The following is a 15341-nucleotide window of genomic DNA, read 5'->3' as shown; positions in this document are numbered from 1 at the left end:
TAATCAAAATTTGTTTGTGCATTGGCCTTAAGCATCAAAAACTTTAAACTGGAGAATTTGTTGGGACTCTTGGATTCTAATCATGGCAATGGTCTGCATTAAGAGAACAAAAGAAAATCAAATATGATATAGCAAAAGAAAAGAAATGCAGTAAAATGTTAATTCAAATCTAAAACTAAAGAAAAGGTTTGTAGCAGATTTTCAGGAAACACTTTATCACTGAAGCTGTATCCATATTCATATTATTATTAAACTATTTATATAGCACTGTAAATTTACACATGTTATATTAAACCAGGATGATGTGAGTGAGCAGCATTGTTGTGCATAGAGTCCATTCATTGAAACAGGTAAACAAACCAGAAAAAAATACATTCATACAAATTTGTGGTTCAGTGTGCCCAAACAAGGCTTGGGCAATACCCTGGTTTATTTGGTCCACTTAGGCTGCTGCCATACTGCAGTATTAATGAAGTTTGATATCACTTTAACTATCATGGCTCCATCCTGTAGAATCCTGGGATCTACCTGTTCATGTATCCAGAGCCCCGACATACTACATTGTAATAGCACCATGATTTCACTTTCACAGCCATGGTTCTATGCCATGGACTATTGGGATGTGTAGTTTGGTGAAGTGCTAGACCTCTCTGTCTGAGAATGCTAAATAATCTCCCCTAAACTGCCAATCCCAGGGTTCCACAACATGGCAGGTAAAGTGGAAGAATAGTGTTAAAAGTGCATAGTGTGATATGGCCCCTGATCAGGCAAAAGAAAAAAAAAAACCCACAAATGTGCTGAATTAACAAGCACACTGCTTAGTCAAATTGTAATTTATGAAACCATGATGGTTTGCATATAATGACATCTTCGCAAGGGTCAACAAATGTGTGAACAACTTTCTGCAGTTTTTTCTTTGGTTGACTGTTGTGTGTTGAAAAGTAATATGATAACAAGTCCTCTGTTATGAAGAAGTAGGATGTCACAATCTGGACATTTTACATTGCATAGAGGAGTTGCTTGAAATGGCTGCATAGCTAACCAAGTTTCACATGGCATGTTTAATATCTAAAAAGTAAAAAAAAAAAATTGTTTATACAACATCTACAGAGCCACAGTGACATAGTGGCTAAACTGGTAGACCAGAACTAGGGATAACTGCTGAAATCTGTGTCACTGGATTATTTGGGTCACTCGCTTTTTTTTTTACTCCATGAGGTAAAATGGATAAATAAAATGGCAGGCTGACTTGGATTCCTAGAGGAAGGGGAGCAAAAACAACAACAAAACTGCATATAAACCTACTTAACCACATAATAGAACATGACTAGACAAAGGCTTAACTTACATGCTATGATGTTTCCATATCGATTCTTTGTTCTATTTTGATCCTTTTTTGCTACATCCCAAGAAGCTGACTGCCCTTCAAAGAAGCTCTTTAAAAGGGGAAGGCAAAGAAATAACATGTTATTCATAACACATTTTATTGTAACATCTAAAATACTAACATATTTTCCCCTCATACTAAATAAATAAATGAATAAATAAATAAAAATAATGAATACAGAACAGTTACATGAATTCATCCTAGATGATGCAGAAATCAAAATAGTCACAGATTTCAAATACTGTGGATCAGACATTGATCAGAGACTGGAAACTGTGTCAAAAAAAAAAAAAAAAAGAAGAAGACGACTAGGAATGGGAAGGGCAACTATAAAAGAAACAGACAAAATCATAAAGTGCAAAGAAGTTAGGCTCATCCAATCCATGGTATTCCCCATCACCATGTATGAATGTGAGAGCTGAACAGTGAAGAAAGTGGACAGAAAGAAAATAATCTCATTTGAGATGTGATGCTGAAGAAGAGTACTAAGGATACAGTGGATGGCCAAAAAGACAAACATATGGGTCCCAGAACTCATCAAGCCTGAATTCCCCCTGGAAGCTAAAATGACTAAATTGAGGTTATCAGACTTCAGCCACATCAAGAGAAGGCATGACTCACTAGGAAAGACAATAATGCTAGGAAAGATGGAAAGAAGTAGAGAGGAAGACTGTATGCCAGATGTGTGAGACTCAATCAGGGAGGGCCTGAACCTCCAGGAACTCAGCAAAGCAGAGGACAATAGGGACACTTGGAGATGTTTCATCCACAGGGTTGCCATGAGCCCAGGGCAACTCGAAGGCAGTTAACAACAACAGACAAAATAAAGGGGAAAAAATCAGCTCCCACTGGAAACTGGTTTGCAAAGTAGCTTCTGATAGGGACAGAAACAATCCAGAAAATAAATCTGTAGAATTTCTAAGCATTGAGCCAGGGCAGTTAAAATGGTCTCAAACTGGATTATTTCTGCAGTGTGTTTTGGATCTCAGATTCAGATCTCACAGGCATTCTTACAAAGATACCATTACCCTAGCTGAAGCCTGCCATCCATCCTTGGCTGGACTATAATGCATCCACTACAATGCTTCTCCCCTTTCCCCAGGATACAGGGACAGATCTTATACACTATGCATGTGTATAGCTTTTGAAATACTGACTATCTAGTTGGGCATCCTGATTCCCATGGTGGATCACAATAAGAGAGATTTCACTGATGCTAGGATGCTAAAATCCAAAGAAGTTCTCTATTCACCAATAGGACCCCCCTTTAAAAGAATGAAAAGTTATTTTAAGCGTAGTTAAAGAAAATTTGATCCAGAACAGGAGACATCTGATAGAACTAATATGTTCTTGACTATAGCCCCTGGGCGTGTACTAGAGTTACCAGGCAGCCAATAGTATGATGGCACACTCTTCCCAGCCCATTTCTTTTTCTAATAACATTTCACTTAAAGCAATGGAAGTTAACAGTACTCCCCTGGATTCTTTCACTGATTCATGGCTCACTGAGAACTGGTATTTTAAAATTTTAATCCTATTAAACATTCATTTTAATCTTCTTGTAATTAAGAACTCTCTTTGCAAAGTAGAAGCTGTACTCTCACAGGGCCTCTACCTCCTAAGCCATTAAAAAAGAGTTGCAGCTAACATTTTTACCTCATATTCTTCTTTAAAACCATAGCTATCAGATGTTTTCATGAGGTTAATATGCTGCAGCAAATCAGCAACTCGGATAGCAGGATGTAGTTGGCCTGTCTGGTATGGGGATTCTGTTCCTTCACAGAGATAGCGGGGCACATCTAACAGGCGACTTGACTCTGCTGTTGCACTGTGGTTTTCATCTGTGGTCAGAAGATCACAAAGAATAAAGCAGTGTTCAGTAATAGTGAAACTTACATTACCTGAGGCGTGGACCTATTTTCACGTAGCTTATTGCAACACTTTGCAAAACTTTTGGATACAATTAAAACATACAAGAAACAGGTATTCTTATTATACAGTAGTTACAAAACACTGAATATGCAGGTACACAATAAGAAGTTTTTAATTCAGTATTCAACAGTAAGTGGGTGAACTCTGCTTTTAGAATTCAGAAACATAGCCATGTTAGTCTTGAATATCAGTATACAAAGGGATCTTATAGCACCTTTGAGACTGAGCGAAAACCATGGTAGCATAAGCTTTCATAGACTTGGTCTACTCTTTCACCATGCATTTGAGGAAGTAGACCAAGTCTACAAAACTTATGCTACAATGTCTTCTGCTCAGTTAGTCTCAAAGGTGTTACAAGATCCCTTTGGACTCTGCTTTTAGGTTCAGTTGGCCAACTCTAGTTCAGTAGATTGACAGATTAAGTTTAATATCCAGCCAAATTTTTTTCATAGTTTGATGGTATTTGGTTACAATATCACTGCTGCTTCTATGTGCCCTTGACACTTCCTTTACATTATGTAATATTCCTTATCCATTATTTATGGGCTTTGGAGTCAGTTGACCCTCCAAACATGCTATAAGCTGAAAACGTAGTCTCTGTGAACTGCCTACCCTTAAGCATGAGATGAGAGAAAGAGCTTCTAGCAGTTATCTAGCTTTGTTTGGGCCTAAGGCTGTTACACATTTTATGGTTGCTGCATGAGGGCTGTACATATGCCATTTGAGATTTGTGGCTAAAATTGACTATTTTGTGCAGCAATCTTTAATATATAAAAAACCTACTCTGAGACAACAGCAGGCATGTGGCACAAATTAAGTGGCTCTATAAGAAGCAGTCTACAAACTGATCCAGAGTTGTCCAAGGACCCACTCAAAGGATATTTCTTAAGGATATAGACCTTTGAGGAAAATGGTCCAAAGAGTGCCACTATTTTTATGCTTTCAGAGTTAAAGGTACATCCAGTCATACCTGGTCAGGCATTGGAAGCAGAATTGTCAATTATATGGATCTTGATCTTATCCACCAAATGCCATTTTGCAGTTTGTCCTATGTGAATGTATCTTATTAGGTCAGTCAGATGATTTTTGAGAGATCTTTTCATCTCAAAAATGTGGGTGTGTTGGAATACAGTATAAATTTTGACAAATTAATTTGCCCATATAAAACAATAGCCCTCCCCCCAATACAACCCATATGATGAACATAACATTACATTCTACAGAATAGAATATGGCCACAGCTACACTTATGCATAAAGATTCGTTGTTCAAACACAGCTAAAGAACCATCACATCACTTTTCAAACATCACCTCCTTTTACATCAACTGAAACATTGCCCCAGCAAGAGAGATACATCTTTAAATTTAATCAGTTGGGTTTAATTAACTTCAGAGTGAATATTAGAATCCAGTTGTCAGTCATGATAGAACACTATCTTTGTTTTCTGGCCACAGTTGCCCCAGCCAATACATTTAAATGAAGAAATCCAGATGCTCTTGTAGTGCATGGAAGAAATTTAAAAGACAGTTAAGAGGAAAAAAGTGAGACTTATTTTCATGTAGTGCACACATGCACACACATCCCAGAGACAATATATTTGGTAGGAGATGGATTAATTTCAAAATCAGAGTTTTAAGAATTTACTTCCTTTATCCGTGCCTGCCCCTAGCATGCAGAAGTCCGAGCGAACTATTCCGTGATTGGTCTCATTTCAAAATATGACAAGGGGATCAAATTCCAATAAATATTAGTCAAAGTGACATATGGAAGAGGAGTCATTTTATTATAATAAAGTAAGTAACCTGGCTCTTTAAACCATCCCAGGAGGATTTTTTAATTAAAATAAAATAAAAATGAGCAAAAATAAAATGAAAATGATCACACAGCACACATATGACAACCACCACCACCATCTTTTTCTTTTTTTTGGGGGGGGGGGGGGAATAATGTCATTTGGTTGTATTTCATGAAGTGGTCAGCAGGGCTTTTGCCAAATAAAACTGATCAGTATTTTAAAATGGCACAGGATGCTTTATTTTTTAGTTATGTGGTACACCTACAATGCAATCCCAGCAATATTTAAGGTAAAGCATTATTATGGGGAGTGATCTTATTCCAGTGACAAGTCAGAATATAGGGTCAGGATAATAACAGTGCATGATCTCTCAGTTCCTTTAGCGTGCAATAGGGAATGTGTAATCTTCTAGTTCAGGGGTGGGCAAAGTGTCCCCCCAGCTGTTTTTGTGCACCCCTGGGCCTACCAGGAGTCATTTTTTTTGTAAAATCTTTTTGCTCCTAAATCCCCTATGAGATGTGTGGAGCACATCCATCACATCTGGAGGCCCTCTATCCCCCATCAAACAAACATTTTGCAATAAAAAACATATTAGAGGGCATGGGAGTATTTCTTCCATGTTTTGGACACTCCTGGTCCAATACAGACACTGGAGAGGCCTTTTTAAAGCAGGAAATGACATCTGCTCACTTCCTGTTGTGAAAAAATGCATCCCCTAGCCCCTACAGGGCATTTTGATATTTTTTGTGTGGTGGGTGCAACCTTCCAAGGTCTCCTGGGGGACCAATGTGGCCCCACAGCATCCCTCAGTTGTTCACCCCTGCTCACATTGGAAGTCACATGTTCTCCATGCAAATGAAACACCTCTACAAGGCTAACATCTAGTGTAACTAAAAAAGCTGTGTACTGAACCTAGCAGAGTCTTAGAGTGGCATGCCAAGGTTCAGAAGTAAATAGTCCAAGTCTTTACAATCATTTTGTGATTTCTTGATGTCAATCTATGTGTTACTCATTAAACCAAATAACACTGTAACAAATTAAACTCATAATAAATACAGTATTTCATTTTTCATGCCATTGTTAATTATTACAAATTTCCTTGTCAACCTTAAATCTAACCTAAAACACAGTCTCCTCAGTTACTTACCAGTTATAGGGACTGTGACCCATTGAAGCATAGAGGAGGAAATAAAACAAGAGATACCTGAAAGCTGTTGTACAGTTTTTTTAAAATTATGCATAGCACCACTTAAAAGTTGCAAAAATATCATAAGGGTAATAATAACTAAAGTAGCTTCTACTTTACATACATAAATCTAAATAATGTGGTGTCATTTTTAATTACTGCATGCTTTTACATGCACACACTTGAAATTATACAATATACAAAAACTGGTTGAATGCAAAATAAAAATGATACACTATTAGTGGCCACTTTATGCAATGGAATGAAATACCAAATATACAAAACGAAATGAAAAATGAATGGTATCATCAGATGTCTAATACAAATGTAATCTCCCATGAGCTCTAGCTACGGCTTTTTTCCTCACATAAATAATACTAAATTGTCAATGAAGAACAAACAAAAAACACACTCTGATGTGAATGCATGCAGAAACTGTCGAGCCACCTTTCAGTTCTTGCCCTGAAGTTGCTGTTCACAGCTGCTTGTCTCACTAAAGTTCTAACAGATTAACCTTTGCATGTCAAATGATTTGTTTCACCTAAGTGAGTTGGAGGTTTTGAAAGCTGTAATGTCATATCAAATATACTTGTTTAATGACAATGTGGGACTAAGAGCTTTTTGATGAAAAAGATTAGAAAAACAGTGCCTGAAATGTGAATTTAATCTTACTGATTATTCAGATATGAGATTTATAATTTAAGATTGTAATTATGTTATTATTAAATGGCCGAAAGGAGTGAGACACTGGATATTGACAGAAGATGCCATGGACCTGATGAGATGCCAAGGCACCTACGTGGGCGTCAGAACCATTTCAAGTAGGTCATCACAGCACCAGTTCAGAATCCATGAAGACCACTGCTTGATCCTGGCCTAGTTGCTTTCTCTCGCTCAAATTTGCCTATTTTACAAAATTATTGTGAGGAAGTGGAAGTCTGTGAGTGGTATGTTGAATGTATATGTGTGAACCATGCCTGTCAGCTTCAGGGGAAAAGTGAATTAAATAAGCAAATTCAGGTTAGTGCACTTAAGACACAGTTGAATATATGGCGGGATACAAACCGCCGCTTTGCGGCGCTTCCCCGCCGCCGCCGTTTGCTCTGCGCGGGAGCTGCAGCAGCCAAACCGCGCGGCTCCCGCGCGGAGCAAAAAAGAAGCTCCAAAATGGAGCTTCTTTTGGAGTCGCGTTTGCGACGTAGCGAGGCGCCAGGGGCTCACTCGCTACGTCACAAAGGACACGACGCGTATGGACGCTCAGCGTCCAATACGTCAAGATGGCTGCGCCCGTATGAACAGGGCGCCGCCATCTTGTACGTATTCAATACGTATTAGGGTTAGGGGGGTGCGGAAGCACCGCCCCTTCCTAACCCTAGTACGTATTGATGACGTACTATTTGGCGGTTTGTATCCCGCCTATGTGTTGGATGTTCCACATGCCATGTTTTAAAGCCTGAAAATATTTTTAAAGTCTGTGTGGGTTGAGGCATTACTCTGATTTTAAAAGGGAGTGGTGGGGAGGAGGGAAAGATAAGTATTAGAAGTTCTACTGGATGTGCTCAAACCTTTAGCTGCGTCTATAACTATCTCTTCAGATCCTGGCCAAAGTCTCTCAGTTGTTCTCAGAAAGCAAACATGTTGGTACAGGATAAATGAAATACACTGAGCTTTGTATACTGAAATGTATGTTTGTTATACCAGGTCTTTTACAGTTATCAGCTGGAGTTTGGTTTTATTTCTATACTCAGAGGAACCTTTTGAGCATACATCAAGATGCTTTCCATTTAGATCCATTTCAATATTGTTTCTAGCAGTGGTTTGATACGAAGTGGCTTTTGTTGCACTGGTAAATAATCTACACTTGAAAAAAAAGATGTGACCAATGTTCCTGTCTCGCAGCAGCCTTTGATGCCATCAGATATGGTATCTTCATGGATTGTCTTTTTGGGATGACAAACAGATTCCAGTGCCAGGACCATACTTGACACCATAGCAATGAAGATCTACACGAGTCTTATCTTAACTCCTGTGGTGGTTTAGATCCACATGTATCTGTGAGATGAGCTTGACAGGAGATTTGAGTTGAAATGCTGTTAGGATGGTGAAATGACCCATATCTACCTCTTCTGTACAAGTTGCTTAAAACTAGTGAATGTCTGGCATTCAAATGTGTTTGTTGACACTTGTCCAGGCCAAGACGGATGTATTGTTTGGTCTTTTGTTGAATTTGATGTGTAAATAGGTGTGATATTTGGCTTCCTTTTAAAGGACACTGGCAATCTGTTCCATAAGGATCCTACAATAGATGTTCAAGCAGTGTCTGTGGCAAAAAGACCACCTTAGACCCAGAGAAGCTCACCATAGGTATTTGTCCTCTTTAATAGTCAAGTTAGATTAGTAACATTTATTATAATGGATTTCCTGTTAAGATGTTGGTTAATTTAAACTAGTTCTATACAGAGGACCTAGATTACTATTTGGAATTAACTCATTTGAAAACATTTTCCATATTTTCCTTTGTTATTTCCACTGTGTTTTCTCTGAGCATAATACCACTTGTTGGCTTTCCCTCTGAAAACACTACAGAGCTTGGGACTAGGGTACTTAAAGAATTGTTTCTTCCAGTATTTATTTAAAACATTAGTTTGCCATATTTCTATTTCACAGATGCTTATGCTATTATTAAAAGGCCTACCAATTGGAAAACCAGTAGCACTGCAGCCACAATGTAAGATAATTAAAAAAAAAAGTTCTATGTAAAGCCACCTGAGACACTAAAGGTAGTTTAAGAATCACTTAAAGGTTGTTGGAAAAAAACCCAGACAACTACAGTCAACACATCTGGCAACTAAAGTCAACACATTTTTATGGTAGGCAAAAATACAAGAGGAGGACATTACAGAGATGGAGTACTAGTAGGAAGGCAGTCCTGTTCATGGGAGGCTTTCCACTCAAGATGTAGAGGCACCCCCAGAACTAGGCCTCCTGGAACAATCTCAGCAATGAGAAAATCTCATACAGGAGAAGGTAGTCTTTTAGGTATCTGGTCCTATCTTTTTATGGCTTTAAATGTCAAAACAAACATTCATATTGTACACAGAAACAAATGGGCAGTCACTGAAAGGTGAGATGCTAGTCTCTAGTCAGTGGTTCTCAACCTATGGGTTGGGACCCCTTTGGGGGTCAAACGACCTTTTCACATGGGTCGCCTAAGACCATTGGAAAACACCGAAACACCGCTCCTCTATCTGTCTCCAGGCGGGTTGGTGGTCACCACAACATGAGGAACTGTATTAAAGGGTTGCAACATTAGGAAGGTTGAGAACCACTGCTCTATATGAAAAGTTAACTGCCTTGTGGCTATATTTGGAGGCAACTAGTTTCACAAGGCAGCCTCACAAACTGAATAACTGCCATTTAGTCAGATCATGGAAACCTGTGGATATGGTTATTGTTTTTCCCTAAGAATATGTGCAGCTGGTTAAAGGAACTGTGTTAGACAGTCAGTACACATGCATTCCATTTGGGAACCTAGAGCCAACAGTATCCCCCATGCTAGTCTTGTTCTTTTAGGGAGAATACAACTCCATTCAGTACAAGCTTGGAACACCATTTTCTAATGATGTACCAAAAACATAATATAATCTCCCCAATGTTTAGGATAGGGAGTCCTTTCCTCTGTATAGTCTGCCCTTGCCTGTGTCAGTGGCCCAAGCTCTGCAGCACCAATTGGCTGCTGTTTCAATGCTATCCTGATGCCATTCAGCTATACTTCTTGCCACCAGAGTTGGCTAGGACTACACGGGTGTTTGATCCATGCTTGAATGCTATAAGGGGTTGGATGAGGATTAATAAGTAAAGCAGGCCTGCACAACAAACAGTCTGGATTTTGGGCAGCACATGAGGATGTAGAATAATTTCAAGGCTCCTCTGCTGGTCAGCCTCCTCCTGAAGTGAGGGCCATTGTGGGAGGGGAGGACAGGCGAATGCTTGCTCTGCTAGGCTCTTCCACTGTTCAGTTTCCTCTTAAGCAGAAGGTTGGGTGGTAATGAAGGAGGAGGAGGAAGACAGGCAAACATTTGTCCCTCAAGGCTCCTCCACTGCCCGACTTTTTCCTGAGGAGAGGGCCAGGTGGTAGAGGAGGGCAGGCAAATGCTCACCCTGCAAGGCTTCTCCTCCACTCAGCTTTTTCCTGAGAAGGCCAGGCAGTGTACAAAAAAGAGAGGCAAATGCTCACCCCTCAAGGCTCCTCTGTTGCTTGTCCTTCTCCCAAGGAGAAGTCTGGGTTGAGAAGGAGGATAAGGGCTGGGCAGAGGAGGAGGAGAATGGAATTAATTCCGATTAATATAATATAATATAATATAATATAATATAATATAATATAATATAATACAATTAATATAATTAGTATTTAATTACAACCTATCTGCAGCCCAAAGAAGTTAGCCTACTGTAATGTTGGCCCTTACCTAATGCCAAGTTGTGCAGGTCTGAGCTAAAACAAAACCCTGATAAAGATGAAGGCTCTGGATTGGTGGCTCTAAGGTTTGAGAATCAGATGGGGTTGCAGAGGATGTGGATAATTTTAGGAGTAAGGTAAACAGATAAATGAAGTACAACTATGAAGGCAACCCAGTTTGTGGTAACCACATTACACTTAAAAAGCCATTGCAACCACAAGTGGACTCTGTGGCTTGTGGTGCCTATGTTAGCTTTGAGTGGTCCACCAGCTAAGGTCTTTTTTGGACAAGTATAACTTAGTCCCATAATTCATGTACTGGTTAACTTTCCAGTTAGGTTGCTGGAATGTGGTCTACTTCGGGCTACCCATGAAAATGGCCAGGTAGCTGGCACTGGTGCAAACCACAGAAACTAGACTGATGACAAAGCTATAATAATTGCTCTTAAAGAAATTGTTCTGACTGCCAATGCACTTGTGGTCTGAATCCAATGTGCTAATGATAACATTTAAATCCTAAATGCCTTGGGACCTTGATACTTGAAGGAATGTCTTTCTTCCAAGGATTGAAGTCCACTGTCTCTCAGAAGTGGGGGGGGGGGGGATATATTGCAGGAAAATATGGGAAAGGGACTTCTCTGTTGGAGGGCTGTGTGGTGCTAACACTGCTTTCATTTCACCACCAGGTTAAACATGGCTTTTATTATATCCCTTGGGATTGAATGATTTTGTTTAAACTGTATGGTTTTAAACTGCTTTAATTTCTTTTATATTGTATATTTTGGACAATATTTAACTTTAAATTTAAAAGATTTAAACATTGTTCAAATGGATTATACACTGTTTGAGTTCTTTTAACACAAGGCAGTGATGATAAAACTTTTAGAGACTGTGTGCCCAAACTCAAAGGTGTTCCCACATTGTGATAACCAGTGCTGGAGGGCAGGTCATCGGGGGGGGGGGGGGAATGGGACTTGCGGGGCAGAACATCCACCTTCTGGGGATGGGACTTGCCTGAGATAAGTAAAGGCCTGGGAGGGCAGGTGGAAGAAGAGTAACAGGCACATGCCTGTTCCCTCTCTTCCCCACCCTCCCAGGCCTTTAGCTGTCTCTGGACATGTAGCTAAAGGTATGGAAGGGTGGGGGAAGAGGAGGAACAGGTGCACGCCTGTTCCTACTCCCCCCCCCCCCCGTACTTCTGTCTTTCTGCATGCCCTCAAAAATGGCTTCACGCGCCACAGGTTCGCCACACAGACATAGGGTATGATGATATGAACATCATCAGAGTTTTAACACAGAGACTGTTTTGCAGAGGACCAGTGACATAATCACACAGGCATAACAGACTTGCTCTGTGACTCCAACAGTGTTTTTAGGCAGAACAATTTCCACTTAAAAACAAAAAAGGTCAGAAAAGCCATCACCAACTGAGCTGTGAAAAACACCAACTTAAGTGGAGTGGGAGTAGGGATGGGAGGGAGCCTTCGTCAAATACTTGCTGCTATTGAGACTTTTTTTTTTAATATGGAAAATGTTCAATGCATATGAATATTTGGTGATGAATACAGAATACATAGAGCTGAAAGCATCTGAATATTCTAACAGCAGGTCTCTCTTTTCAATCTGAAGCAAGCTGTTTTGACACACAATAAATATATCTCTTGACAAGAATTATAAACCATGCAAGGAGGTGAAATCCATGAAGGAAGTGATGATGAAGGACTAGGTCCTCACCTAACACAGCAGTCGGCACAAGTGGATCATTGGGCACTGCAGGAAAACAAAGCTCATGAAGACATACATTACCTTCAATTGGTGTATCTTTTTTTAATATAAAGGAACAGAGTGAATTTTTAAAAAGTCACACAAGAACATCTGTAAGTGAAACACAGAGCACACATCCCATTTTGCTGAAACCCATGTCTGCATTTTATGCAGGGTTAGCAATGTGGTTAAAAAATGATGGACTAATAGGGCCGAATCTGGTCATCTTATAAGCCCTTTTCTGTTTGACAGCTACAGAGTAGTCTCAGTTAGCCTTGCCAAGGCAGCTGCCATAGGCTAATTAAACCACTAGGAAGCAATTGCTGCTCTCAGAAACACAGCACTAGCCGAAACACATTCTGTGTCTGTTACAGGGCACAGCTAAAATGCACTCATTTGAAAGTACATATGGGAAGCTAAAGTGTAGCTGTATTTATCTGCAAATTCCCTGATAAAAGAAATTGGAACATCAGAAGCACTTAAATCAATAAGTGGGCACCTCACTCTTTAGCAGTTAAGGTATATTCTAAACTGAATTTTAGATTAGAGCTAGGTTTATGTGCAGTTCCTGTTAAGAGATGCTGGCAAAGGGCTCACAAGTCAGGCTTGTAAAATAGCTTCTCTTGGGATCGTTAGGAGCAGTGAAATTTTTAAGCTTCCAAATTCTTCTCCAAGCAAGAGAAGAATAGTTCCCTTTTCTGGCCAACATAGGCTTTGCACAGCTTGAGGGAAGTCTTTACCAGCCAAGGACTATGTGGGTCATGGCAAGGAAAAGCAACTGACTTGGCTGTCAGAGCTCCCACAAGCCTTTTTAAAAAGCCCTAGCTGTGCAGTGTGATGGGTTTGGATTGCAAAGGGCCAATTTAAAGAGGTGGAGGGGTGAAAATCAAGGACAAAGAAGAGAACTAGCCCTTCTTTTGGGCTGCTGACACACTGAGGAAATAAAGCTGTATGCCACCATTTTAACTGTTGTGACTCAAATATAATATTAACATATTATATTTTTAGAGTATCCTTTCCAGGATTTTTCATATTTGGACCCTGTTCTGCATCAGGCAAAGACAAACATTTTCCCACTCACACAGAAACCTACTATATAGCAACTCTAGAACAAAAATGTAATCAGAAAAAAACATCAGGATATCTTCTTGGCACTCTACACATCTCCCAAATTTCCCTATATAATGGCATTAATATTATTGCCTGCTAATAAGACAAAGGCTATATAATTGAGGCAATTTATATTCTGTTAGCATCTAAGAAATGAGTATAAATGTCATCTGCATCCACTATAAGCAGATGTAAACATAACTACCAGTGTCAGGCAAGAGTGTGGAACATGTGGACTGCCTGATCTTATTGGGTTTCAATTCCCATCAGTCCTTGGTAGTTTAACAACCAGTGGCTGGCCAATATGGGAAATGTAGTTTGACAACTTGTAGAGGGACCACAGGTTCCCCATCACCACAATAAACATTTTAAGCTTTATCACTATTGTACTTACATCTGGGGCTAAAGTTATGGGAGTCCATAAAGGTGACAGAAAGAGGATCCTCCGCATGCAAGGTGCTCTGATCAGCATAACTTCTATCCATTGCATTTACCATATGAGTCATTTCTTGTCTAGTGTTTCCCATTGCGTCCTTGCGTTTCTTTGCAAGTTTGCTGCCCAGCCAAAACCAAAAAAGAAAAAGGTAACAAAAATTAAAGTCATCATAATGTTTCTATCTATTGAACAACATGTAAGTGACAATGAATAACACTTAGATCAGGTTGAAATGTTATTGTACCCACCCTCAAACAGCCAAATGACAAACATGCAAGTAATTTGTTCCAGCTAATGTTACTGTTATAATCTTTTGAGAGCTGGGAATGTCTGCAGCTTAAGAAAATTACCATATGATTCTAACCACTTTTACTCAGAAGTAAGTTACAAGAATTCCATTGGGACTGATTCACATAGGAAGGCAGGTTTAGAAAGGTCACTTTGACAATCTGCAAGGTGTTCACTAAACATATAAAAACTGCAAGAATTCTATGTAGTATACATTTACTTTTCTGGGCAGCTGTAAACACTGACACTAATATTCAGTGTTTCTAAAAAGCACAAATTTATGCATTTCAGCAGTTCAACCTTATATTTGTTTGCCACTAATTTCTTATTGCAGTATAGTATATATTCTGCTCAAATATTTTAATGTACATATTTGCAATCTCTTCTCCCTGTACCTGTTTTTCTGTACAATTATGCAAATGTACACACTTTAGAAACAAATTATATTTTAAATAAACTATAACTAAATTATATCAATTTTAATTATATCTTCCATACAGGCCACCACTAGGGGGTGCAGGGGATGTGTGGATTGTATCTGGTGACATCCTAAGGTGGGGTGACACCACTGCTCTCCAAACATCTGCCTTTGGGCAGAAATGAGCTGTGATATTCACCTGTGACCCTACAAAACACTGAAGAGATGGTATGAGGGGTGAAGGTCAGTAGAAGGAGAAAAGAGAGCCCCAGGTGTTTTTTTTAATTTATATATATATATATATATATATATATATTTAAATTTCTTTAAAAAATAATCACATCCTACCAAATTTTCACTTCAATTACATCAAACTATGTACCTGTAAATACATTTAGGCTGTGAGTATGATATTGTAATTTAAAGGTATAATTTATATTTTGCTAATTTTTCATTTTACAGCTATTGCCATTACATTCTGTGATATATGGGCATTACGAATTATGAGTAACATGAGTACAAAAAATATTACTAAGTATTCTTTATGTTGTGGTATGGGAGCAT

At 39.1% G+C, this 15341-nt stretch overlaps 1 protein-coding gene across 7 annotated transcripts in view; it reads right to left on the bottom strand.

The window, feature by feature from the left end:
* The window catches only part of PTPRK (protein tyrosine phosphatase receptor type K), a 468792-nt gene that overhangs the window by 39867 nt on the left and 413584 nt on the right, over positions 1 to 15341 (bottom strand). For 6 of the 7 annotated variants that reach the window (XM_089530407.1, XM_089530409.1, XM_089530410.1 and 3 more), the window contains 3 exons: positions 14030 to 14190; positions 3044 to 3228; positions 1349 to 1436 (listed from right to left, as the gene is read on the bottom strand). In XM_089530407.1, the coding sequence (XP_089386533.1) occupies positions 1349 to 1436; positions 3044 to 3228; positions 14030 to 14190 (434 nt within the window). Of the gene's footprint in view, positions 1 to 1348; positions 1437 to 3043; positions 3229 to 12495; positions 12532 to 14029; positions 14191 to 15341 lie in introns of all 7 variants that reach the window. The other variant, XM_089530406.1, reaches the window with a different exon arrangement.

This window comes from Sceloporus occidentalis, unplaced genomic scaffold, assembly GCF_023333645.1.
Source record: "Sceloporus occidentalis isolate IW3139 unplaced genomic scaffold, rSceOcc1.0.p SCAF_6, whole genome shotgun sequence".
NCBI classification, from domain to species: domain Eukaryota; kingdom Metazoa; phylum Chordata; class Lepidosauria; order Squamata; family Phrynosomatidae; genus Sceloporus; species Sceloporus occidentalis.
The sequence above is the reverse complement of the archived record's forward strand: the minus strand, read 5'-3'. Positions and strand labels throughout refer to the sequence as shown.